The following is a 24,948-nucleotide window of genomic DNA, read 5'->3' as shown; positions in this document are numbered from 1 at the left end:
GAATAACCTTGTATCAGCCCAGTAACACCCACAATGTAAAACCAGCAGTGTTCATTTAAGAACCACTGACATAGTAACATACGTTTATTCAAAAAACATTTTATAGAATCGGCCTTAATGGGTTAACTCAGAGAGTATACAAAGTTAACCAGAAACTGACAACACTCCATGCACACACACTGTGAGTACTGATTTAAGTGGCAATGATTAAATAGTTTCAATGAGACATGTTTCTGGTGGGCAGGGAGATGGCGGAACAGGCTACACCGGCCCTAAAGGTCATCCAGGACTCCCTGGGGCAGATGGAGATCAAGGTTCCACAGGAGACTCTGGTGGTCTTCCCGGTCTACCTGGAGCCCTTGGATACCCAGGCCGTCCTGGTGGTCCAGGAGAAAAGGGTACTTAGGAAATATGAATGTCTGCAGATGCACACATTGAATTGCTAATTTCTGTCTGCATATCTTACAAGCTCCAGGGTATGTTATAAAAAAGCTGTGTATATGCATAGCCGCACAAACGCACGTGCGTGCACACACACACACACAAAGTTATTGACTTGCTAATATCTTCCTTCATATTCTACAACCCCAGGGTATGCGATAAAAAAGCTGTGTATATGCACAGATTGCACACACACACACACACACACACACACACACACACACACACACACACACACACACACACACACACACACACACACACACACACACACACACACACACACACACACACACACACACACACACACACACACACACACACACACACACAACCTTGAAAGTAATTGAATTGCTAATATCTGCATGTCTGCAGGTAATAAAGGCTCTGTGGGACCACCAGGACTACCTGGTGATAAGGACTCCTGTAAAGGTGCTATTAGAGGACCAGCGGGACCACCAGGGCCAGATGGTCACGCAGGACCCCCAGGTCAGTCTTTCAACTACAGTAGACAAGGGAGACATTTCAGCCCATTAGAATCTCCCCTCACTACAATACAGAACCTTAGATATGGCTGTGGGTGATTATGAGCTGGAGGCAGTGTTGATTTCGTCTACGAAAACTATGACGAAAAATGTTGGTCGACTACCTTTTTTCACTGACAAAAACTAAATAAAATCGAATTAAAAACTAAGCTATGATGATTAAAACTAAGACTAAATAAATAAAAACTAGACTAGAATGTTAGTGAGGGACTAGTGGAGAAGAAATCCAGTAGAACTAAAAGACAAGTCATTTTATGTTTGGTTGTGCTCGGGTGTTGCGCTCTGAAAATAGCAGTTGCGAGCACGTTGTGAGCTTGTAGATCGGCTATTTTCAGCATTCAATCAATAGTAAAATCAGCCATTATGACGCAATCAAGGCACCGCCAAAATACATTTTAGTCGACTAAATCAACTGTAGATTTAGTCGACTATAATCTTATGATATTTAGTCGACGAAACTAGACAAAAGCTAAAACATTTCAGATGACTAAAAGAATTTGCTGTCAAAATCAACAATGGCTGGAGGTACAGTAAATCATTCTCATTTCATGGTAGCAGTGATGTAGCCTGGGACCAGACGAATCCGCGAGTGCAAAAAAAAAATGCACTCTGCAATTTGGGTCTGGCACCGCTCCATAGAGAATCCATTTCCTGTTCCAGAAGACGTGTGTAACCAAACAGGGCCCAGTATTCGAATATGGGCGATTGTAATTGGTAGTTGGTTGTAGGTCTAACCAATTGCGTCGAGGGCCATTGTTTTGATCCCCTTGGGAAACAAAATGTCCTCATGGAAGCACCAGACTCATATCCACGCAGTGATATAGTCTAGCTACGCCAGGCTAGCAGTGATGTGCTTCTTTTCATTGGTTTAGATCAGCGGTTCCCAAACACTGGGTCGGGTCGTGTTAATTTTGACATCAAATTCTGATTTAGTCTTAGTCTTAGTCTTTTGAATAACACACCATTTTGTTTTAGTCCTATTTTAGACTTCTGAAATTGTTTAGTCTTAGTCTAGTCTTAGTTGACTAAATATCAAAATCTTAGTCTTTTAGTCTTTTACTCTTAGTCTTAGTCAAATAAATTAACACTGGGGTTGGGACACATGTTTATGGGTAAATAAAAATAAATGTATTTTTATTAAAAAATGTTATTGCAAAAAATAAATACATATCAAATCAAAGAAATTCCATAAATAAATTAAAATGTAAGAGGAAGTGAAAGTAGCTCACATCGCGACACATGTTGAGCTTGTAGATCGTCTATTTTCACTAGTTTGGGTCATGGAGAGACATAAAATGTCTCTTTGGGTCTTAAGCTAAAACATTTAGGAACCACTGGTTTAGAATAGCAATGTAAATCCTGATTTATTTGTGCACCGAAAATATCAAATCTACAAGCTCTGTTGGCCCGGGTTGTGAGCTTGTAGATAGGCAATTTCGATGCACTACACCAGTGCACAGCTAACTATAACGCAGCCTAAACGAGTACTGTACTTGAGTGTGTGGAAATGGAGTAAAAAGTAAACCTTTTTATTAATTTGAGTGTGTTGAGAGTTACATTACACTGAAAGTAGTCACAAATAATAAAGAAAATAAGTGAAGGAACAAAATAATTTTACTTGCATTTGAATACAGCATTGTTTCCTGTCTATCCTGTTCTTTAGGTCCCAATGGCCAGCCTGGTGAAAAGGGGAACCAGGGTGTTTCTGGGTTTGGTCGGCCTGGTCCGGCCGGTGAATCTGGCCCTCCTGGCGTGCCTGCAGGGGTAGGTGGTCCGGGGCCTCCTGGACCAAAGGGACACAGGGGCAAAGACGGCCTGCTGGGGTCACCAGGTACTGGACTGTTACACACATATCTCATGTTCAGTTCTTCAGTTGTGGACAGCGCACCAATCCACTGTTCAATATTCTACACAGATTTTAATCTTCGCCAGGACCTGAAACTTTAATCCTATACATGAATAATTACCCAGCTGTTATGTCTACTAACTTTTCAGACAGATTTTAATATTCAGCAGACTATCATGGGAAATGTTGCAATATTTGATATTGGATTCCTGCCCATGAATAAATGCCCAGCTGTTATGTATTATATTATGCAGAAATATGTTTTTGCACAGTACGGTAGTACCTGCACTACATTAAGCCATGGAGTTTTAGAGAGACTTCTATCACTGTGACTACTGCAGGTCTGAGAGGAGACCCTGGACCAGATGGAGCACCAGGGCATGGACCAGATGGACCGCCTGGTCCACCAGGACCACCAGGCTCAATAGGTAACTCTGTTTCTCTTACGCACACATGAGAGCACTAGCTACAGTACCAAAACAGACAAGTAAATACCTTAATCGATCAAACGAATAAATGGAAAAAGGTTAAGTCTAGTGACTATTGGACTAATGGACTATTAGGTCATTTGGAAAACCAGAAAAAAGGAACCAAGCAGGGACTCCACTGGAAATGTTCTGGAGGAATTCTGTCCCATAGTGCACATATTGTATTTCTATGTTTTACTAAATGATTGTACTAGGTTCAAGTTTGTACTTTGTTGTTACATCTTGTGCACAGGTACACAAGAGTAAAACTTATTATTGTTCGGCTTTCTTCAGACAATGTAGCAGCATAGGGAAAAAAAGCAAAAAAAGAAAGCGAAAAAAAAGAAAAGAGCAAAAAATGTATATTTTTTTGCTCTTCTAGTTTAGTAGTTTTATACTAATGGGATAATAATAAAAATAGATCAGTGTATGTACAATGTACATTATGCTTAGTGGTAATGGTTAGATAATGCTTAGTGGTAGAGGTAATGGTTTTAATGTCACATCTCCTCAATTAATATTCATATTAAAGCCATCATTCCCCACATACCTTCACAGGTGCCAAAGGCCGAGATGGAGGCAAAGGTTCCAGGGGGCTACCAGGAACGGATGGAGATCCAGGCATCACAGGGCCCCCAGGAACTCCATCTCCACCGGATCAAAGACGCCCAGGCCCCCCAGGGGCCCCTGGTAAATGCAACAGTACTCATTTTAGAATAGTCACTGAGAACCAAAAGACTTTCAGTGAGGTGGTATTGTTCTGTTGACTAGACGTTAGTGCTACCTTATATCGTTGCTGTCGGGCAGAAACCTCGTATCTCCCTCTTTGAAAGTGAAAGTGTGTCTATGGATTTTATAAATATTGAACCGATGAAAAGTATTAACAAGATAAGTAAGTAGGCTTTGCTGAGCCATATCGGGCAGGAGCCTATCTCCTGTTTCTGTAGCGTGAGGCAACTTGATGTACAAGCACAGCCCCTGGACACGACGCTAGTATGTCACAGGGACTTACCCCCAATCCAACCCTTGATGCTGAGTGCCAAGCAGGGAGGAACTGGGTCCCATTCTTCAGAGTCTTTGGTGTAACCCGGCCGGGGATCGAACTCCAACCTCCTAGTCTCATGGCGGATACTCTAACCACAAGGCCACTGAACTTATGACTTGATAGCTACTGTACATTGGATCCATTGGAACACAAGTCCATTTCCTGAAAAGTAAAATGTTTGGACACTGTACAAAGATTCCTCCTGACAGCAACAACATATATGATGTCAGTGTTAAGAGGCTAAAAATGAAGAAAAGGCCACACTCATAGCCACGATGCAGGAATACGATTAAAGGAATACCAACGTTTAGACCTAGAAAGGACTTCTTCAGGAGACCTTTACAGGTCGAAACGTTATTATCCTGCATTGTGGCTATGAGTGAGCGGCCTTTTCTTCACTGTTAAGGTCATTACACACCTGCGATTATGCGAATACACGCAAAATTCGGACGCGTTCCGAATAAATAAAAGACGCTTTTTCGCTCCGTGGAAGCTTGCATTGACTTTATAAGTTTGTTTTTTTTAAATGTATTATTTGCATGAAAAAATCACCCCCGGTGTGTAAGGAGCTTTAGACTTATTTACCAAGGTCAGCAGCACCTCATCAATACTGGTGTGTGCCCTTCTCCTGTTTGTTTGAGAGGCTAACAGGATATATACACTGTTGCAGGTCTACCCGGTCCTTATGGTCCTTCTGGAGATGTTGGAAGACCTGGATTTGAAGGACCAAGAGGGTTACCGGGACCACCAGGGACCACTGGAACAAAAGGTAGGTGTGTGTGTGCGTGCGTATCTGTGTCTGTGTGATAGAGACTTATAACCTGGCACGGGCCCAAAACTCCAGCCCAAGCCCGGCTCTGCCTGTGCTGTTCGACCCCACCCCGGCCCCAACCCGAAAAGGGTCTGCAGTTTATTAGCCCGAGCCCTACATGAGACCAGACACCAAATTAATTTAACATCTCTCTGACGTGTGATTTCTCTCATGTTGATAATGATAGTTTGGGTGAGAGATTTTTTTTGTTTTATCTTGTTGGAAAGTTGTCATACTCCTAGTTGGTTGGCTGCCTTCTCACTACGGAACTGCCTTTTTGTGTTGTTATGTGTGTATGTATCGGTCTCCAGGTCCTGCTGGTGATCCTGGTTATGATCACCCATCATTCTCAAAAGGAGGCGCAGGGCCTCCAGGACGTCCAGGAGAGCCAGGAATCAAAGGTTTGCCAGGTAAGACTCAAAAGACTGGGGCAGATTTATTAAGATCAGAAACGCAGCAAAGAACATGGGCTGGTCAGAGAATGCACTGCAGCCACAATCTGTGGAGCAAAGAAGTCAACACGTTACGTGAATGATATTGTGTGCGTGCGTGCGTGCGTGCGTGCGTGCGTGCGTGCGTGCGTGCGTGCGTGCGTGCGTGCGTGCGTGCGTGCGTGCGTGCGCGTGCGTGTGCATGTATGACTGTGCCTTTGACTTTGTGGTATCTAGTGTGTTTGATTGGTGTTCCAGCCTTAATGAGCAGGTCAGAAGTCTGACTGTACACCATCTGGACTTATCTTGTACATAGGCAATTTTTCCATACATAAATATGCATTAGGGCTGCATGATACTGATGAAAATGTTTTTAGAGATGAATCGATATAACTTATTCTAATTAATAATTATATCAATCACAATATTTCTATTGCTCAGAATAAAAAGCTGATGTAATGTGTTGTATAACTTGATATCGTTGCTGTTGGGCGGAAACCTTGTATGTCCTAAACCGTTACTTACTGTACATTAAATTTAAAAAAGAACCTTTTGGATAAAATGTAGTTATTATTTAGTCAGAAGCGCTTGTTAATATTTAAAATTAATAAAACCCACAGACAGACTTAACCACTTTCAACCTGGCATCCCTATTGTGGGCTTGTCTTTTTTCATTACAAAATGTATTCTTTTTTCCAAAAATAGCGAAAATACAAAATAGAAAAACTACAAGCTCACAATGGATAGCCTTGCGACACATTGTGAGCTTGTAGATCGGCAAATGTCATGGTATGACAGTCATACCACGAAGTATACAATAGAGCATTAATTTAATAAACCATAAAAAGATGCAATATAAAGATACAAGTTTTCTGCCTGACGGCAACGATATGAAGGTTAGCGAGGAAATGACCGCGTTCAAAGTGAAGTGGCACGGGGCCCTTGGTACTCAAAAATATTTTCCCAAGGTTGGCAGGTCTGCACATTGTTCATCTGTTGTAAAATACAAACATGTGCGGCGAGTGCAACCTCCAAATGTGAGGACAAAATGTTAAATGAAGCATTTGGGAGTCCATAAAACAAGTAAGTCCATAAAATAGGAAGTCCATAAAATGCATAGTCTTCTTCCTCAGGTCCAAATGGGATTAAGGGGGACCCAGGTTTTGCTGGAGGGCCTGGCTCAGACGGTAGACCCGGTCAAAATGGATACAAAGGGATTAAAGGAGAGCCAGGCTATGTATATGGAACTCCCGGACCACGTGGACAGAAGGTACTTGATAACTGGAAAATATTTGATGAATGACAAAAATGACACTGCACACAGAGCCTACAGTTTGAATCCCTCTTGAGGAATCAAGAGGGACTGAGCTAAGATGCTTACACTGTAAAATCCTCAATGTTTAAGGTGTATTCAGTTATATATATATTTGTTTTTAAAAAGAGCTTTAAATACTGTACCTCTATATTCCCATACTGTAGCAATCATTGCTATTGTATAGAGTATTTGTCCAGTAGCAGGTCTCTCTGTCTCTCCAGCTCTTTTGTAAATAGGAATTTTATTCTATTTCAAGAGAACTCACACGGGATACAAAATAAACAAGTACACACATGAAGTAAAATAGAATAAAGGTGGTACTGCGGGGTTACATGGCGGCTTTCCGACATGTCGCCTTTCCGACGTTAACGAACCCTATACCTAAACCTCACCCTAACCCTAACCGCACGCGGAAGCCACTAGTCGGAGTGGCGAGATGTCGGCGTGGAAGACGGTTACCGTACTGCGGATGGCTCTCCTCTTTCTCTCTCCCTCGATGCCTAAACTACTGAAGGCTCTGGCCAAGGAACGGGCTGCAAATCCTCCGCGTCCAACCTCGACTGGGAGACACCTCGCTCTCCAAACAGCCTGCTGACAGTCGCTGACCAGTCCTGCGTACTTGGAGAGATTCCTCTCAAAGGCTTCTTCCAAGCGATCTTCCCACGGGACTGTCAGCTCTAGCAGCACTGCTTGCTTGGTGGACTCAGACACAGGGACAATGTCTGGTCGCAGGGTGGTGACTGCAATATGGCTGGGGAACCTCAGCTGATGTTCAAGGTCCACCAACAACTGCCAGTCTCTTGCAGACGTGAGGATGCCTGCAGATGTTCTTCTGGCAGGAGTTGGCTGCTCCGCTGCTTTCCTTGGAAGGTCGGAACCGCTTTGCCCACGCCAGTCCTGTGCTGATGGCTTCAGCAATGGTCTGGAAACACAATAAAGCCTGGAGGCTTGTTTCCATTGTGGTTCTTTGAATGGAAGTGATGAAAAAAAATGAATGAGTGGACAAAATTGGAAATGGATCGCAAGCTGAAATGATCTTTGTGGAGTTCTTTCTCCTCCTGATTGGATAAAATGTGTAACCTACCTGAAAATGTATTTTTTGTTTTGTTTATTAAAGAACTGGAGAGAGAGGGTGACCCCTACTGAACAAACACTTGATTACTATCAGAATATATTAACAAAACAACTTTGTATTTTAACAAAAAAATGCTGACTGATTTTGCGCTCTCTCTCTCTCTCCCTCCTTGCTTTTCAGGGAGAAAAAGGATCTGGCAGTACAGTTGGGCTGAATAAGGGCCAGAAAGGAGAACCTGGGGTTACAGGACCCCAAGGTCTTCCTGGAGTCAATGGGGCCAAAGGCAACCCAGGACCTACTGGACAAAATGGTTACTACCACTGATAACACAATGTCAATAGAGATAAAATAAATGAGGATTGTGATTTATGGAATGAAAAGGTCCCCACTCCTCAGTTAGCCCCCCCCTGGCCACGATCTATGTGTCCAAGTGTCCCAACGCTGTCAGTCTGTTGCCAGTTATAATGTAATTTGGCTACACGTTTGGCTAAAAATCACCTCTTTGTGGCAGTACATTTAACAGGTCATAATTTGTCCAAAATGTTGTCTCTTTCTCTCTTGCTGTGATCCAGGTCCACCAGGCTCTGTGGGCCCTCAGGGCTCAAATGGGCCTCCAGGACACAAAGGACAGGACGGACCATATGGACCCCCAGGCATGGCCCTTTGAAATCTCTCTTTTGTTCTTTTTCTGGTTATCTAACACAGCTACAGAAATATTTAGTTGTTTAGATTAATAAAAACCCAGCATGACTGGAGCTTTTATGGCTCAGTCAGTCAGTCAGTCAGTCAATCAGTCAGTCAGTCAGTCAGTCAGCCAGCCAGCCAGCAGTCAGTCAGTCTGTCAACAACATATGAATCTACAGACTGCCCAAAAAAACTGAAACTATCCACATATTCTTACTAAACTAAACAATAGAGTTGATCACCTACCTCAACCACAGAGTTGAGGGGGAGATCTCATTGTTGAGCTAATGAGAATATCAATGAAGGCACATTGATACCAAGAGCCATCAACATTTGGACCATCAACAGGGAGCTAATTGTCTTCCAAATTGGAGGTGTGAACATCAGAACTGTGAATATGCTAACTTGTTTCCAAAACTGTATCCCTTCAGTATCTACCCCATAGTCCTAAAATATAGTGTAAACACATCCTTAAATGGAATTAGGAAATAGTTTCAATCCGAGGGTATGCGGTTACCCTGACTCAGAGATCAGACGCCTCTGCCCTGCACAGTCTAATAGAAAGCACAAAGCTTTAAAAAAAATAAGTCTGCCTCATCCAGGCAGTTGGCCAGGAGCCACTTTGAGTGGTAGTTGGGATAAACGCAGTCAGTGGAGCAAACGCAGTCCGCACCAAAAATATTTACGATTCTGTCCCTATCGGTACATAACTCGGACGGCGCTGAGTCGACTAACAGCCCTTCGGCTGGTTGACGCGGGCACTCGCGCCTGGAGGCGCTCGGGCGCGTCTCCTCAGCCTCAAGGTCTGCTGAGTCGGCGCGCCTCCGTCATGGCCTATAACTTATAAATATAAATTATAGTGAAAACACATCCTTAAATGGAATTAAGAAATGGTTTTACCTTTAGTCTAGGTAAACTTAATTAATTGCAAAACATGACACCCCTTATTCAAAACAGATGGCGATTGCATTCTTCTCTTTATAGGGCCTACACAGGTAATAAAATTGCCTGTGAGACCTTTATGAATTGAACCTCACAGTCAGCAGTCAGTCAGCCAGCCAGCCAGCAGTCAGTCAGTCAGTCTGTCAACATATGAATCTACAGGGCTGGTCAAGGTCCCAGACAAAAAAATAAATGAAATGCAAGTGCACACTATTATTGAATTGTACACTGGAAAATATGGCTAAACACCAAAGCATAAAGATTTTAACCTACCAGGTTATTGCAAGGATGTCATTAAGTGTTTTTGAAGTCAATGTCTTGTATCTCTGTCATCTACACTTACCTCAGGTGACCGAGGCCGAGGTGGTCCTGCTGGCACCTCAGGTCCTAAGGGGAACCAAGGTCATGATGGGATCCCTGGACCTCCAGGGCAGAAGGGAGACACAAGTAAGAACACATGTTGAATAGACTGCCCCGTTTTTCTGCTACAGCAGTAAAGGACTTTATGATCTGATCATCGTAATCTAAATCTGATAATGACATTTTGTTTTGTTCTTTTTCTATCCTGATACTGATGCATAGGTTATTTGTCCGTGCCTTTGCTCATAATTGTTGTAGAAGCGGAATGACTATGAACAAAGTTCCCTACCTCTTTCTGCAGTTGTACTAGGAGGGACTCCTGGAAGACGTGGTGATGATGGGAAACCAGGTGAACTTTGGGTTTTTCTTTTGTTATGTAAACACAGGGTAAAGTTACATACTGTACTATGCCTTTAAACAAAACCTGTGATAAAATCTCAGAAACCTCCAAACTCTCACTGCCACAGTCATTAACAGTGTTTGTTACGCGGCTTGGTTGAATACTTGATTCTGATTGGTCAATCACTGAATTCAACAGTGTGTTATTTCTGGATAATGACCGATGAGCTCAATAACAGACCGCTGTCTAAATCAAAGGCTCAGAGCACCTGTTCATATCAACCTGCACTGCTTGATTTTATGCTGTATCCAACAACTAAACTAAACGTTGCTCTTCAGAATGTTTTTGAAAACATTTGAAGCGAGAAATAAACAATGCAGTAACCAAACATGTATTCTATTTGATTAACTACACTTCCTTGTTTCTGAGGCGACCGTGTCCGCCCAGCACAACACTTATGGAATACTTTCATTGCTGTAAGCAAGGAAATACTTCGTTTCGATGTTAATTTTGGGTCAATTTAGTAATTTATTTATTAGGTAGCCGTGTAATAAGTGGGATAATTGACGGGTCATTATTGAAAAAGAAATCCCTTCAAGGTGATTATACACCTCCGCTCCGTGTCAGTGCATAATCACCCTGTCAGGATTTATTTATTTACCCGGCAACTATCCCTTGCACAGTTCTTCAGTAGTGATTGGAACTCTCACCAGTTTATCATTTCCTATTTCCTGTATCACATGGTACTGTAGGTCCAGATGGGGAGCCTGGACCTCCCAGTGGTTCCGGCAGTCCAGGAGATCCTGGACTGCCAGGAGACAGAGGTCAGCCGGGCCTACTTGGACTGCCGGGTCCGAAGGGACCGCCAGGAATCGTGGAGAGATGTCTTCCTGGACCAAAAGGAGACCATGGCTTCCCAGGAAGCCCTGGCAACCCAGGTGGACATTTACTGCTACAAGCCTTTAGCTTCTGATTAGAGCCAATGAATTGCACACATCACCGGTAGTTAAATCAAATTTGACATTGACCCCAAACAATCTTTTACAGGCATTGTTTTTGTAGTAGCAGTGGTTTTCAACCCTTTTCATATCAAGGTCCATAATTTATTCGGCATTTGAGCCACGGACCATCATTTGATGAGATTTAGACTTTCAGACCCAAGACTTTGAATATGTTGTTGTCGTTGGATACGATTTTGTTCACAATGCTGTATGTTGGTACCAGTAGGAGAGAGAGATAACAGGAAAATAATTTAACTCTTGAGTGTAAAATGAAACCAAATGGACCCGTAAGGGTCACACTCTGAAGAGTTAAAGATCTATAAGGGTCCATTTGGTTACCAACTCTCCATTTTAGCTGGGGACCACCTGGGACCCCCTCAAGGACCACTGGTGGTCCCCGGACCACTGGTTGAAAACCACTGTTTTAGTAAGAAAAACATAAATATAAATGATTAATTCAGGCTAACAGCTGAGAACTCAATGGTTCTCAGCTGGCTGACACTGACACCTGATTTACACTTTGTTGCGCTTCGTGTTCCGGCACCTAAAATAGCAGATCACAACCCATCAGTGGTGGAAAAAGTACTCAAATTCTTTACTTAAGTAAAAGTACCAATACTGCAATATAAAAACACTCTGTTACAAGTAAAAGTCCAGAATTCAAAATGTACTTGAGTAAAAGTACAAAGGTATTGGCATCAAAATGTACTTAAAGTACCAAAAGTAAAAGTACTAAAATGTTTGAAAATAGTAGATCGGCTATTTTCAAATAGCCTATGTATAAAATAGGGCTAAAGTGGTTAATGTATGTTTCATAATATCATAATTTATATCTGAAAAGTAACAAATAATTGTAGTGGAGTAAAAGTAAAATATTTGCCTCTGAGATGTAGTGGAGTAGAAATAAAAGTATTGGAAATTGGAAGTACTCAAGTAAACTACAAATACCTCAAAATTGTACTTAAGTAAATCTACTTAGTTACTTTCCACCACTGCAACCCATTGTGCACAACGGCACGCAACTAAGACTAAACCAAGCATGAGTCCCATATCACTGTTGTGATGGTGTCTTCCGTCCATGCAGGTTGGCCTGGTCCACGGGGACCCAAAGGCGACGCAATACCATGTTTAAAGGGAGACGAAGGGGATCGAGGCCCACCGGGAAGTCCAGGCTTTTCTGGACCCAGAGGAGACGTGGGCCCCCCGGGACCACCAGTGAGTCACATAATTCTGCAAGAACCGCCGACTTCAAACTCGCCATGCATATCGGCGAGGACCCGAGGGTTGTGACGTGTCGAGTGGGAAGTCGGTCGGTTAAGCGGATCTTTCAAAGAATATCAATAAAAGCATTGCAGTAGTTCAGACAGGCATGGAAGTCAGTCGGATCACGCTCATACACCCTCCAGTCACATACTGACTCCATCCTAATGGTTCAATGTATGCTGTCTATTAAGCATATTGACATTCACTATTACAGCACATGCTCAACATGGATCGCTGCTACCTCAAATGACAGCTGATCAGCTGTGGTGAAACTCTTTCCACCTCAGCCTCCTCTTGTTTCATATCATGTTATTTTAATGTCTGTGTATCTTTAGGTTCTGCCCTATGAGGGGTTCATATATGTCTATTATCGTGTCAATGTAATAACTGTTAGGCTTCAGGGGGTTTGTCATCCCAGAGTCTGTGTCATGCTTGCGCAGATTGTTCTGGAGAAGTTCACCAAACCTCTAATGTAGTGGTTCTCCAAATGTTTTATTTCAAAGGCCCTCCAGTTTGGTATGCATGATTATATATTATATATTATTATTTGTAATATATATGTCCAGTTGGAACCCTCTCAAGGAACCCTGGGGGTCCCTGGTCCCCTCTATGAGAACCACTGCTCTCATATATTCATCAGGGCTAGCTCCGTCTTGGAACCTATACAGCACTTCAAGATAAATCTTTAACCCGGTATTATTCTGACATTATCCCTAGGGCCCAGCTAGGCCTGGGGACCCGGGACCGAGAGGAGACCATGGTTCACCTGGGTACCAAGGACCCCCAGGTAATAATCGTCTTACTTTCACTGTAAGGATTAAAGGAGTAGATCACCCAAAAAATTACTTATTTTCTATCAATTACACACGCCATGAAGCCTTGAATTCATGGAGGCAGAGTCTATCCGGTAGTCTGTCTAGTCTATAACTGAGCAGCCACCCGGTCATCAAATTATTGGCTCAGGAATGCTGCAAAAAGAAATCGCCATGAATTCAAGGCTTCATGGCGTGTGTAATTGATAGAAAATATGTATTTTTTTGGGTGAACTACTCCTTTAACAGTCATCTGTATTCACGGCAAAAGCGGATCTGTCACCATGAAATAGCATTGTGGTTTATCTTTTGTAATAGTAATATGCAATTGATTTTTGCTTCGAAGTCTAGGCTAAAACACAACAAGGAGGGAGAATAGACACTCAATCTCTATTGGAAATATGACGAGAGATTAATAAAGCAAAAGGCGAGATTTCTTTGCTCTATACTGCAGTAGGCTAGAAGACAAACAGAATTTGACCTTGCACTATAACTGACATGCAGTAGTCTGTGTTTTTTATATATTACTGACTCTTCTGTGTTAATTTATTCAGATCATTTCTTTAATGTAGAGAGAAAAATGTAGTCAGTTTGTACAGATGTACTGGTCAATAAAATAAATTCTGCTTCCAGGTCCGATTGTCTCATTGTTGTGAACTGTGTTGTTTTAGGAGACACTGGGGACCCTGGCTACACCCTTGGCCACCCTGGTACACGTGGGACCAAAGGCTTCCCTGGACCACCAGGTGTGTTATTATTATTATTAAGATGCAATAACACTGAACATACAGCAAGTGTTCTTACAGTGTGTGTATATATTATACAGTATATAAATATACAGTGTGTGTGTGTGTGTGTGTGTGTGTGTGTGTGTGTGTGTGTGTGTGTGTGCGCACACACATACTATATACAGTATATACTATATATATTATATACTGCTGTACATCCTATTTGTTATTTTACTCTTATTTCAACTGATATTATTTGTTGGTGTTTGTATTTTCCACAGAATAATCTCAGCATCATTGTAAATAAGGTTCACCCTCAGTGATTTCTCCGATAATAAAGGTTGAATTAATAAATTGTTATACACAGCAATATTCTGAGTGTTAACTCTCACGGTTAAATTAACACTCAGGCTTTTACTGTGTTGTAACTGCATGATTCTGTAGGCGGTGTCTGACAGAAAATATTCAATATATAGTAATAATTAGCCATTACTAGTACCTCAACACTACACAGTATAATCTTCAGCATTAATTTGTCCAGTTGTAACTGTAAAAGAAAGTGTACAAATGGTGCTCCATTTGTACACTCTTTTCAAACTGTGGTAATATAAAAAAAAAAAGAAAGAAAAAAAAAACATTTGTACACTCGGATAGTGTACAAATGGTGTTCCATGTTCCATACACTATCTGAGTTAAATTAACAGTGAAACATACATTAACCACTTCAGCCCTATTATACTTGGCTATTTGAAAATAGCAGATGTACAAGAACTTGTAGATTTTAAAAACTTGTGAAATGCCAAAACTTTTGTAAAAAAAAATGAAAGTACATTTTGAATACAGGACTTTTACTTGTAACAGAGTATTTGTTTGCTGTGGTGTTTATACTTTCACTTAAAAAAGGAGTATTATTCCATCACTGCTCAATAGTCAACGACACCACACATGTAAATGTGCGTCTCCGCCCCCAAAGGGGTCTTGACAACGTACACAAACTTAGCCTCTTTTAAGACAAATTTTAACTAGTTCTAAAACTTATCTAAAACAACATTTCAACAAACTGTGGTAATGTGAAAAAAAAGGACAAACAAAAAAACAAAACAAAAAATAACTATTTTCTTAATTAACTCTCAATCACGGAACCACGAAAATGTACTATACTATACTATATATATATGTATATTAATATAAAGTAGTAACTAGTTACTTTTATAATGCATTAACTAAGTTAGTAATGAATTTACTTTTTGAGAGCAGTAACTATAACTATAACTAATTTAAAGTAACTTGGCCAACACTGTTGATTACTTACAAAATGAATGGATGTTAACTAAACAATGATCATTGTGTTAATGCAAAGCTTACATTTAATATACACACACCATGTGAACTCCTGTAATGATCAAGAGGGAAAAAAATGTTAATTCATTTATTTAATTATTTAGTAGGGCTCGCCATTTTCTTTTTCTTTTCCTTTTCTTTTCTCCTGTTGCTGTTGCCATGGCTGCCAGTTCCCACCGGATGTTGTGTGGGAGTCCCGCTTTCTCCAGACCGTACTGAATAAATGCTAGCTTGCATAACGACTTCAGGCTAGGACTTAAGTGTAAGAGCTGTAAGATGGGCTGTGCGTGGGTCGTGTATCCAAAGAGGACGACGAGATCTCCCACCATGCAACAGCACATACCGTACATTGGACGCCGGCCTTTCACTTTGGTCTCAACCTTCCTCCAGGAGGTCTCTGCGTTGAATTTCCACAGATCATTGAAGTGCCGTCTCAGATCAACGTTGTAACCACCAAATATGTACAGCTCTTCGTTGTAGGCAAAGGCTGCGTGATGCCCACGTCCTTCTGGGGGAAGCGGTGCACAAGGCGTGCTCAGCCAGCAGTTGGTCTCTGTGTCAAACACTCTGATCCTATGGTAGTGGCCACCTTTCCCCCAACCCCCAAACACGAACATCTTTGTCCCAATGATGTCGGCAGAGTGACATGTGGAAACAGGTGGCGGCGTGCCTGTGGTGTTAATCACAGACCAGAGCATTGTGTTGGTGTCCAACGTGTACATGTCTTTGAAGTATCCAGTCGGCGGGTTGCATCCCCCGTGTATGTACATGACCTTCCCCAAGACACAGGCCGAGTGGTGGCTCCTCGCCTCTGGAACAGTCCCAGATATTGTGGGCTTGAACCACCTGTGGGTGTCGACGTCAAACGCATACAGATTGTTGCAGTACTCCTCTTTATAGTAGTTATAACCTCCCCAGATGTAGATGACGTCTTCCATCAGCACAGCTGTGTGGCCCTGGCGCATGGAGGGAACCTCAAGGGGACGTTTTCCTCCTCCGGTTGCTGGAGGCAACTTGATCCAGTGTAGAGTCGCTGTGTTGAGGACCTGCACATCAATCTGATCAATGTCCTTCATGTAACTGTATCCTCCAAAGGAGTAAACTTTGTCCCCCACTGGCACAGCGGGACAGGAAATCAAGTGTGTCTTTGGTCCTCTTTTCGGATGCACCCTTCCTCTTTTCAGGGGCACCGCCCAGAGAACCATATCGCTCTCTCTCTGTCTGTCTGTCTGTCTGTCTGTCTGTCTATCTGTCTCTCTTCCTCCCAGACCGTGTCTTTGTCAATTGTCGCTGGTCTTCTTGGTCTCTCAATGTTTTAGTTACTCTGTAGAAATCTCCAAACATCTTTAAATATCCCAAACTCTCTTGAAATGTTCAACCCCTTATAAATGCTTAGCAGGGCTCTGGTCTGATGCCAGCATAAGCACAAACTGTTGCTTTGCAGGTGTAACAATGCCGATTTACACAGGCGTTCTTATTTGCATACATTTATCTCTTAAATGGCGCTGGATCCACTGAATTCCATTGATGTTTTAGCGTCAAAACATTTCTAATGCCAACACGAAGATAACCGGGATTAATGAGAATTCTACTGTGTACCGACTCAATATCCGTCAAAACATCAGATGACCTCTTAGCACTCACAGCTGTTTGGTTGTACAGCCCTTATTTCGTACACAAAAACACAAAACCACCAAGAATTGTGGTATGATGATATATTGTATGTTTCTAGGGGACACAATGCTAATGATTTTTCCCTCTCTCCCAAAAGGTTTGAAGGGCGAGCCAGGGCGTCGCACAATTATTCATGAACCAGGTATTCCGGGCCTGCCCGGTCCCCCTGGCAATCGAGGAGCCCCGGGCCACCTTGGGCCTTCGGGACCAACAGGCCGAGCAGGTCTAAACCTTTCTCTGTATCTCAATATGCTCACTGTAATAATAAGATGTGCTAAATTGCCAGCCTAGATTATGTGTTTACTGTAAAGCAGGGTTGAATTACATTTGCTTTAAATTTAGTCAGGTCCATGTGTTTTCTTACAATTCTTCTGTTGCTGTTCTTTATTATTTCTTTGTTATTGTTGCTGCAGTGTTGAGGAACAAGAATGAAAAATTGGGTTGGAATACCAGTTAGTTTTCTAATCCAAAATTATAATAGAACATTCCTTGTAGGCAATACGACTTGTTTTCTGTTCTCTGGATCTTTTGTGGATTCAGTCCAAGTACTTTAATTGAATCAACTGTAGAATTGTGAAACATGCTGTTTTTCATCAGTAACACTAGTTAAGAAAAGATTTGGAAGTTTGTTTTGCCTGGTGACATTGAACCTTTAACCTTTTCTCGATATGAAGGCACCCCTGGTCCCAAAGGAGTGCTGGGTTCCAGCCCACCTGGCTCACCTGGATTTACTGGACGCAAAGGAGACAAAGGACCCCCGGGACTGCCAGGTGTGTGTGCGCGTGCACGTGTGCGTGTGTGTACGACGTGCATACCTGTCTATGGGCTGTGTGCAGGCATTCATAATAGCATTTACTTAATATGATATAGTATGCTGGCTGTAAGCTCTGAAAAACCCTGAAACTGTTCTCTCTAAATTTGTCCACATGCTGTTATTTTGCATTGTGCTGGCTTTTTTTGCTGTAGTTAATTATTTATTTTGCCCTGAGCAGGTACACCAGGAAGCTCTGGGCCCTTAGGCCGGCAGGGCGCACGCGGGCTTCCAGGCAGTGGCGGTCCAGGGACTGCTGACAGTTTCCTGATCGCCAGACACAGCCAGAGCATCCGTGTCCCTGACTGTCCCCAAGGCTCCAGCCTTATCTACTCCGGTTACTCACTGCTCTTCATCAACGGGAACAAAAGGGCTCATGGGCAAGACCTCGGTTAGAACACAAAGATTATACTGTATGCTCTGCTGATCAGAACTATAGGCCTAATCGCAATTATTTGAGATAATCAAATCATTTTTCATAATCGTCATAGTCGTTTCCATGTTGACATTTTTCAACATTCGGAAATTGACGATCTATAACCATACAACGTGTCACATTGCGGCGAGTTCTAAGCTTGTAGATAGTCTATATCCGCTATTTTCTTTAGTTTTTCTTTTGTATAAAGTTTTTAAAGTCATTCATCAGTCATTTCTTTGTATATTAAAGTTATTTGCATATCTGCCCAGTGAAAATCTTTGTTTGCAAAGCCTAAAAGCTAAATAGAAATGTTCTTTCCCCAAAACACCATTAAATCGTTTTAAAGTTCATGATCGTGACAGCTGTAATCAGATCTAACCAATCTATCATCAGTGTTAATTTGAACCCCAAGAGTGTACAAATGGAAACCACATGGACCTTCCATTTTGTACACTCTTTTACAGTGCCTTAAGGGTCCATTTGGTTCCTAACTATCAATCATTTCTCTGAGGACCCCCTGGAATCCCCTCAAGGACCCCTAGGGGGTCCACATATTTTAATAAATAAAATAAAAACTCCATTATGGGATTGTAAACGTCTTATTTATTCTTAATTATTTTTAGGATTTTCTTGAACAACCTTGATTTGGATGTTGTTTGCCTTCTTTGAACAAACCCCTGATGCTGTCTCTCAGGTACGATGGGGAGCTGTCTCCCTCGGTTCTCCACCATGCCCTACCTATTCTGTGACACGGAGAGCAACTGTCGCTACGCCTCCCGCAACGACTACTCCTACTGGCTGTCTACTGACAAGCAGATGCCCGCTACCATGGTGTCCATCAGTGGAGCCGAGCTGGCTCACTACATCAGCAGGTACCCAGACACGCTCATGAACACACACAACCAAATATTTTGCACTATGACTATAGACCAGTGGTTCTCACACTTTGTCATGTCAAGGACCCCCAAAATGACATGTATTTGGCTGCAGACCCCCCTTCTCAAAAATATATTTTTTTTGTTTTAGAAATAGCAGATATACAAGCTCATAGCTCGCACTCAGTGCCGCACTATGAGCTTGTATATCTGCTATTTTTAATAGCCAAAGTATGAAATATGGTTAAAGTGGTTAAAATGATTGTGACGCTATATTAACTAATTTTGCTGGGGACCCCCTGGTACCCCCCAAGGACCCCACCACCCCAACCAGTGCTCTTGACCACCATGAAGCTGCTTTCTTACAATTATACAGAACATGGAGCTATTATGCTTACTGTATACTGAGCTGTGTGTGTGTGTGTGTGTGTGTGTGTGTGTGTGTGTGTGTGTGTGTGTGTGTGTGTGTGTGTGTGTGTGTGTGTGTGTGTGTGTGTGTGTGTGTGTGTGTGTGTGTGTGTGTGTGTGTGTGTGTGTGTGTGTGTGTGTGTGTGTGTGTGTGTGTGTGTGTGTGTGTTGGATCTAGGTGTTCGGTGTGTGAGCTCACCTCTAACGCCATAGCCATCCACAGTCAAACCATCCACATTCCAAACTGCCCACGAGGTTGGGATTCCCTCTGGACTGGATACTCCTTTGTCATGGTAATGCTCTCTGCTGCATCTGCAAGCACAATGCAGAACAAATACAGTACAAACAAGTACAATGTATCACACCATAGCAAGGGCTGGTGATTCTGTGTGATTGTCCTTCCTCATTTTTTGTTCCTCCACGTTCCCAATATTGTGCATTTTGAAATTAGTCTTAATTTCACTTGCAATTCTCTTACCCAGTGGTTCTCAAACCTTTTGATGTCAATGACCCCAAAATGCATATGTACTGGTAGGCCTATCTATCTGAACATTTTAGGTTTTATATTAACGACCCCCGAAAAGAGAAGAATTATATTGTGAAAACATTTCTATATTGTTCACAATTCCTAAAGATTTTTCAATAACAAAAAATAAATAAATAGCTGAAGTATGAAATAATACGTTTAAGTGGTTCAACTGATTTGATCCTTTATTAGCACATTTTTGATGGGACACCATTGGAACCCCCTCAGGGACCCCTAGGGGTTCCTGCAGACACCACTTTAAGAACCACTGCTCTAACCCTATGGCACCCCGTTTTACTCTGCCTCTCCCGTCTCCTTTCCTTTTCTCCGACACCTGCAACCTGTCCTCCACCTCCCAGCAAACGGGTGTAGGTGCAGAGGGTTCCTCTCAGCCCCTGGCGTCCCCTGGCTCCTGTCTGGAAACCTTTCGCCAGGTGCCCTTCATAGAATGTCATGGCAGAGGAACCTGTAACTACTACCCCGACTCCTACAGCTACTGGCTGTCCTCCCTTGACTCCAGCAATATGTTCAGGTAAAACCATTCACTTCTCCGTGCAGACGTGACATGGCTAAAGACGTTGTGTCCATTTTGAGAAAGAGACGACACTAGAGGGGGTTAGCTACTCTTTAAGTTTTAACATGTTCTAGCATTACAATCATCATCTATCTACTACACCATCCAACAAAATAAATTAGTTCAAACTAAACGTCTCCCCAACATGTGTTCCTTTTTTTCTTCTTTTTTCTCCCTCTCACAAATTACAATTTAAAATGTAAGAATTTATCCAGAGCAACTTGTGAGATTGGAGTAAGTGGCATAGACCCTTGTAGGCAACAAACAACAAGGTCAAGTGAACAGAGTGCAAAGAAAACTAGAGACCGCAAGATGGTCTCTAGTTTTCATACACACCTGTAAAGTTTTGTCACACACACGCAAATTACTTATATTAACAATTTAGTGCTACAATGTAACTACGATAACCAGTAAACATCAAACCTAGCATCTGTCTAAACGACATACTATCAAAGTAACATACTTAGCATTTGTGGACAAGAAAAATAATGTAAACAAGTAACCAAAATACATCTGCTTAGCATGACAAGTTGACACCTTGTAACATCTACAGAAAATAGGCAAAAAGAAGTGATTTCCCCCATACTTCACAGCAGGCCATTTGACTGATAATAGTTGCCAATACTACTGGGTTAAAATAACAAACAATACAACAAGAGGTTCTGTTTTGCATTAAATCTAATGTATATATGTGTGTGTGTGTGTGTGTGTGTGTGTGTGTGTGTGTGTGTGTGTGTGTGTGTGTGTGTGTGTGTGTGTGTGTGTGTGTGTGTGTGTGTGTGTGTGTGTGTGTGTGTGTGTGTGTGTGTTCTGTGTGTTCCTCCACAGTAAACCTGTTTCTCGGACAGTGAAGGGACCTTCTCTACAGAGTGTCATCAGCCGCTGTCGTGTCTGCCGGAAACCATAGCAACCTGGTCAGTCAGGTGGAAATGCACCGCAGGGGGCAGGGCTCCTCCTATGAGGTAACAGCTAGGGTTGCCAACCGTCCCATGATATACGGAATCATCTTTTATTTGGAAACTACAGTAAAAGAGGTGTCCCTTATTGAACTAGTAAGGGACACACTTTGTTCCTTATTTTTGGGAATCAATCAATAACAGACATCAATGATTGAAGTTCAAACAGCTCATATAAATACAATCTGGGAACCCATTTGCAAAACAAAAAGATTAGTTTTACTTAGTTTTTGCGCTCTTCCCATTTCCACTTCCTCCTGGGTGCTTCTGTGTTTATTCCTATGTTTAAGACAATGGTGCTGACAGATTCGGCTGCTAGCAGAATCTGTCTTGAGAAATGAATATACAGTATATACTATAATTTCTTGTTGTTAATATACAAAAGATGTGAGATTTTATCTTTTTCTTTTTCTGGGCATCCCTTATTTTCTTGGAAATAAGATATGTCAGGCTGGGTGTCCCTTATTTGAATTGCAGGTAGTTGGCAACCCTAGTAACAGCACCTCGTCATTGTGTCCTCATGAGGTGCGCCTAAGACGGGCACCTGACACCACTTTGGAACATTTTTCTCATCATGTGACTTGTTATTGCAATTTAACACACAACGTTACAAAACGTCAATGGGCCTTTGTATGAATATTTTAGTATGAACATTATAAATATGAGGGACATTCAACAAGGTGGAGGAGACTAATTTCATTCATTTGTTTCTTTGTAAGAGTACATACAGTAGTATTTACTTTTGTTTGTGTTGTTACATTATGTGAGATGAAATACACTTATGTTACTATGTACAATCTGCCAATTAAGATTTTTAATGAAAAATAGTGTGGAATAAATGACATCATTTCTATATTCACCAAACAAATGAGAACATTTTGCTAATGACAGTTTTTGTGTAAATATACATGACAGTATGTCCAATGTGTGCTAGTACCACTGACTGATGACTCAAACATCCCAGTGACAGATTGCCCATTACCATGGTGACATATGGTCAGTGCTTTGTGGCTCTCAGTTTGTTCTGGGTGAACTGAGGGAAACCAGTCCCACCCGGCCCCGTCCGGTCTATAAAATGACCTCTGCGTTATGTGGTCACAAGAATTGACGACGTGTGTGTTTTGTTGTTTAATTTGACGTTAATTCTACAGCTTTTACCATGTTCGCCTATTTGAATACTGGAATTGTACAATATTTTTGATATCTCACCACAATATTCTATACAAAGACTAAGTAATAGGTTGTTGGGGTCCCACATTTTCCCCTCCTGATAAGTCTGATTTTAGGGTGTGTCTATTAATCATTATGTTCCATATTTCTAACCAATATATAAAGCATACAGTACACTTTTGTGTGACTGTGCCTAGATCATTTAGATTCTCTATATAGGCTATATTCTTTAAAAAAAAACATGTTTTATTAATTCATTCTTTCCCATTTTACTGCATGGGAAACATATTTTAGTGCTTGGATTGCATGTAGCTTTTATCCAGCATTATGCCTATTTATTGGGAGGAAAACTGCAGGGCATTTGGTGCGGCTTATCACCAAGAGAGCTTGAAATACACAAGAGATGCCAGGAATTCTTAAAATACACATTGTTGCAGGAGGTGTTGTTCTTAATCTATTCACTTCATTCTCTAGCCTGTGTGTGTGTGTGTGTGTGTGTGTGTGTGTGTGTGTGTGTGTGTGTGTGTGTGTGTGTGTGTGTGTGTGTGTGTGTGTGTGTGTGTGTGTGTGTATAAACAACAAGGCTAACAAGGCAATGATGAAGTAAAGAGAAAGAAGAGGGGGCATTTAAAGGAGAAAGAGGGGGGGAGAGAGATGAAAAAGAAATGTGAACGTGTGAAATAAGGAGTGTTCAGTGGCATGTACAGCTCATTAAGTGAACCAAAGGGCCATTTTCATCAGTCCATTCGTTCCACAGGCTGTCTGGACCAGTGGTGCACGAGATCACAACACACTACATAATTGTTAACAGTTTCCGTTTCTGTGATTAGCTCTGAAGCACTTTGGGGTTTCAATCTCTTTTTTCTCCTTACCTTTCACTTTCACTTATGCAACCATCACCACAACAATATATATGACCCTAAGGCACAGTCATTCAAGATCACTCACCCATAGCTGTCATTGTGATCAATAGCTTCAAATTCCCTATTATGGCCAACCAGCGACCCATAAAAATGGTGGCTCCCAAAGGCACATTAACTTCTGAAAATTACCTCAAGATAATGCTTAACTCTAGGTAAACCGATGGTTTGGAACATTTTTAAGCCGTGCCCAGCCGTTTCTATGCCTAGCATTGTGTGTCTGTCTGTTTATGTAGCACGACAAACACCTGCAACTAATTAGCAACTGATTTAAACACACTGGCCTACACTGCACAAGTGCGTGTGAAGTTCATAAAGGCACCTACTGCCCACTGTGTGATTTTTGTTGTATGGGGAGGCACAAAAACAAAAAGACATTGATGGTTTCGCATCTGAAATGGCTACAGCAAAGAGCATCACAATAAATGCGAGAATGCAAGCCAATACATAAACTAACTTCAAAACGTACAATCTGTAATCACAATATTTATTATGTAATTCCATTAAAAAAAATCTGTTTAAGAATACTCTTTAAAGGGCTCCATGAGATCTCAGGTATACTTGTTGACAACTACACGTATACGTGTACAAACACACCCTGAATGTCTCATAAAACAGTCCTCCAGTGGATAGTCCTACACTGCTTTTGTTGCAAACTGATCATATCTTGCTAGGGGTTGCTTTCCTTAGCTGTGCTAACTGGATTATTCTGCTCTGAAAGGGGCATTTGCTAATTGTTTACTCTTCTGCTTTAGGCTTTATAATCAGGTTAAGAGATGGGGAACTGTTACAATGCCTACCTCTCTTCAAGGTTGTCGACACGACGACCACCACAGCATCCTTTTCTTCACATTTGCCTAACAGGGTTAGCAAGACATTACTCTTCCCACTTTCCTTGTGTCTCTAATTTCTCAAAAGAGGGAAATGTCATGATGAGTTGACCTTTGTGACCTTTGGATTCCCTGGTGACTCTTGACTGCCCATTGACTGAACTTTATGGCACAGAAACCGGGTTAATGAGTTAAGGAGATAACCATTGTCCCGGGCCTGTGTCATTAATGTTTTATCTCACCCGAGTGAGCATCGCACTCTTGTAAAGTGATTTGAATCAAACAGGGAGGAGATAGGGTCAGATATGATGGAGTGAGTTCGGGATGACCTTCATTTGC

At 41.9% G+C, this 24,948-nt stretch overlaps 1 protein-coding gene across 1 annotated transcript in view; it reads left to right on the top strand.

The window, feature by feature from the left end:
• The window catches only part of LOC311045061 (uncharacterized protein), a gene marked incomplete at its 5' end in the record, with an annotated part of 44,903 nt that extends 22,108 nt beyond the window's left edge, over positions 1-22,795 (top strand). Inside the window, 23 exons of the mRNA XM_084056873.1 lie at positions 245-398; positions 817-930; positions 2,650-2,817; positions 3,174-3,260; positions 3,858-3,989; positions 5,015-5,113; positions 5,467-5,565; positions 6,720-6,856; positions 8,157-8,286; positions 8,549-8,629; positions 9,951-10,049; positions 10,264-10,311; positions 11,055-11,240; positions 12,388-12,518; positions 13,284-13,353; positions 14,050-14,124; positions 17,219-17,344; positions 17,796-17,891; positions 18,114-18,323; positions 19,045-19,222; positions 19,812-19,926; positions 20,519-20,691; positions 21,562-22,795. Of these exons, the coding sequence (XP_083912999.1) occupies positions 245-398; positions 817-930; positions 2,650-2,817; positions 3,174-3,260; positions 3,858-3,989; positions 5,015-5,113; positions 5,467-5,565; positions 6,720-6,856; positions 8,157-8,286; positions 8,549-8,629; positions 9,951-10,049; positions 10,264-10,311; positions 11,055-11,240; positions 12,388-12,518; positions 13,284-13,353; positions 14,050-14,124; positions 17,219-17,344; positions 17,796-17,891; positions 18,114-18,323; positions 19,045-19,222; positions 19,812-19,926; positions 20,519-20,691; positions 21,562-21,640 (2,787 nt within the window). The 3' untranslated portion in view covers positions 21,641-22,795. The remainder of the gene's footprint in view (positions 1-244; positions 399-816; positions 931-2,649; positions 2,818-3,173; positions 3,261-3,857; positions 3,990-5,014; positions 5,114-5,466; positions 5,566-6,719; positions 6,857-8,156; positions 8,287-8,548; positions 8,630-9,950; positions 10,050-10,263; positions 10,312-11,054; positions 11,241-12,387; positions 12,519-13,283; positions 13,354-14,049; positions 14,125-17,218; positions 17,345-17,795; positions 17,892-18,113; positions 18,324-19,044; positions 19,223-19,811; positions 19,927-20,518; positions 20,692-21,561) is intronic.
• Positions 22,796-24,948: the final 2,153 nt, after the last annotated feature.

Source organism: Gymnoscopelus microlampas (assembly GCF_963454915.1).
Source record: "Gymnoscopelus microlampas genome assembly, chromosome: 5".
In the NCBI taxonomy this organism is placed as follows: domain Eukaryota; kingdom Metazoa; phylum Chordata; class Actinopteri; order Myctophiformes; family Myctophidae; genus Gymnoscopelus; species Gymnoscopelus microlampas.
Note: the sequence above shows the minus strand (reverse complement) of the source record. Positions and strands in the feature narration are given on the sequence as shown.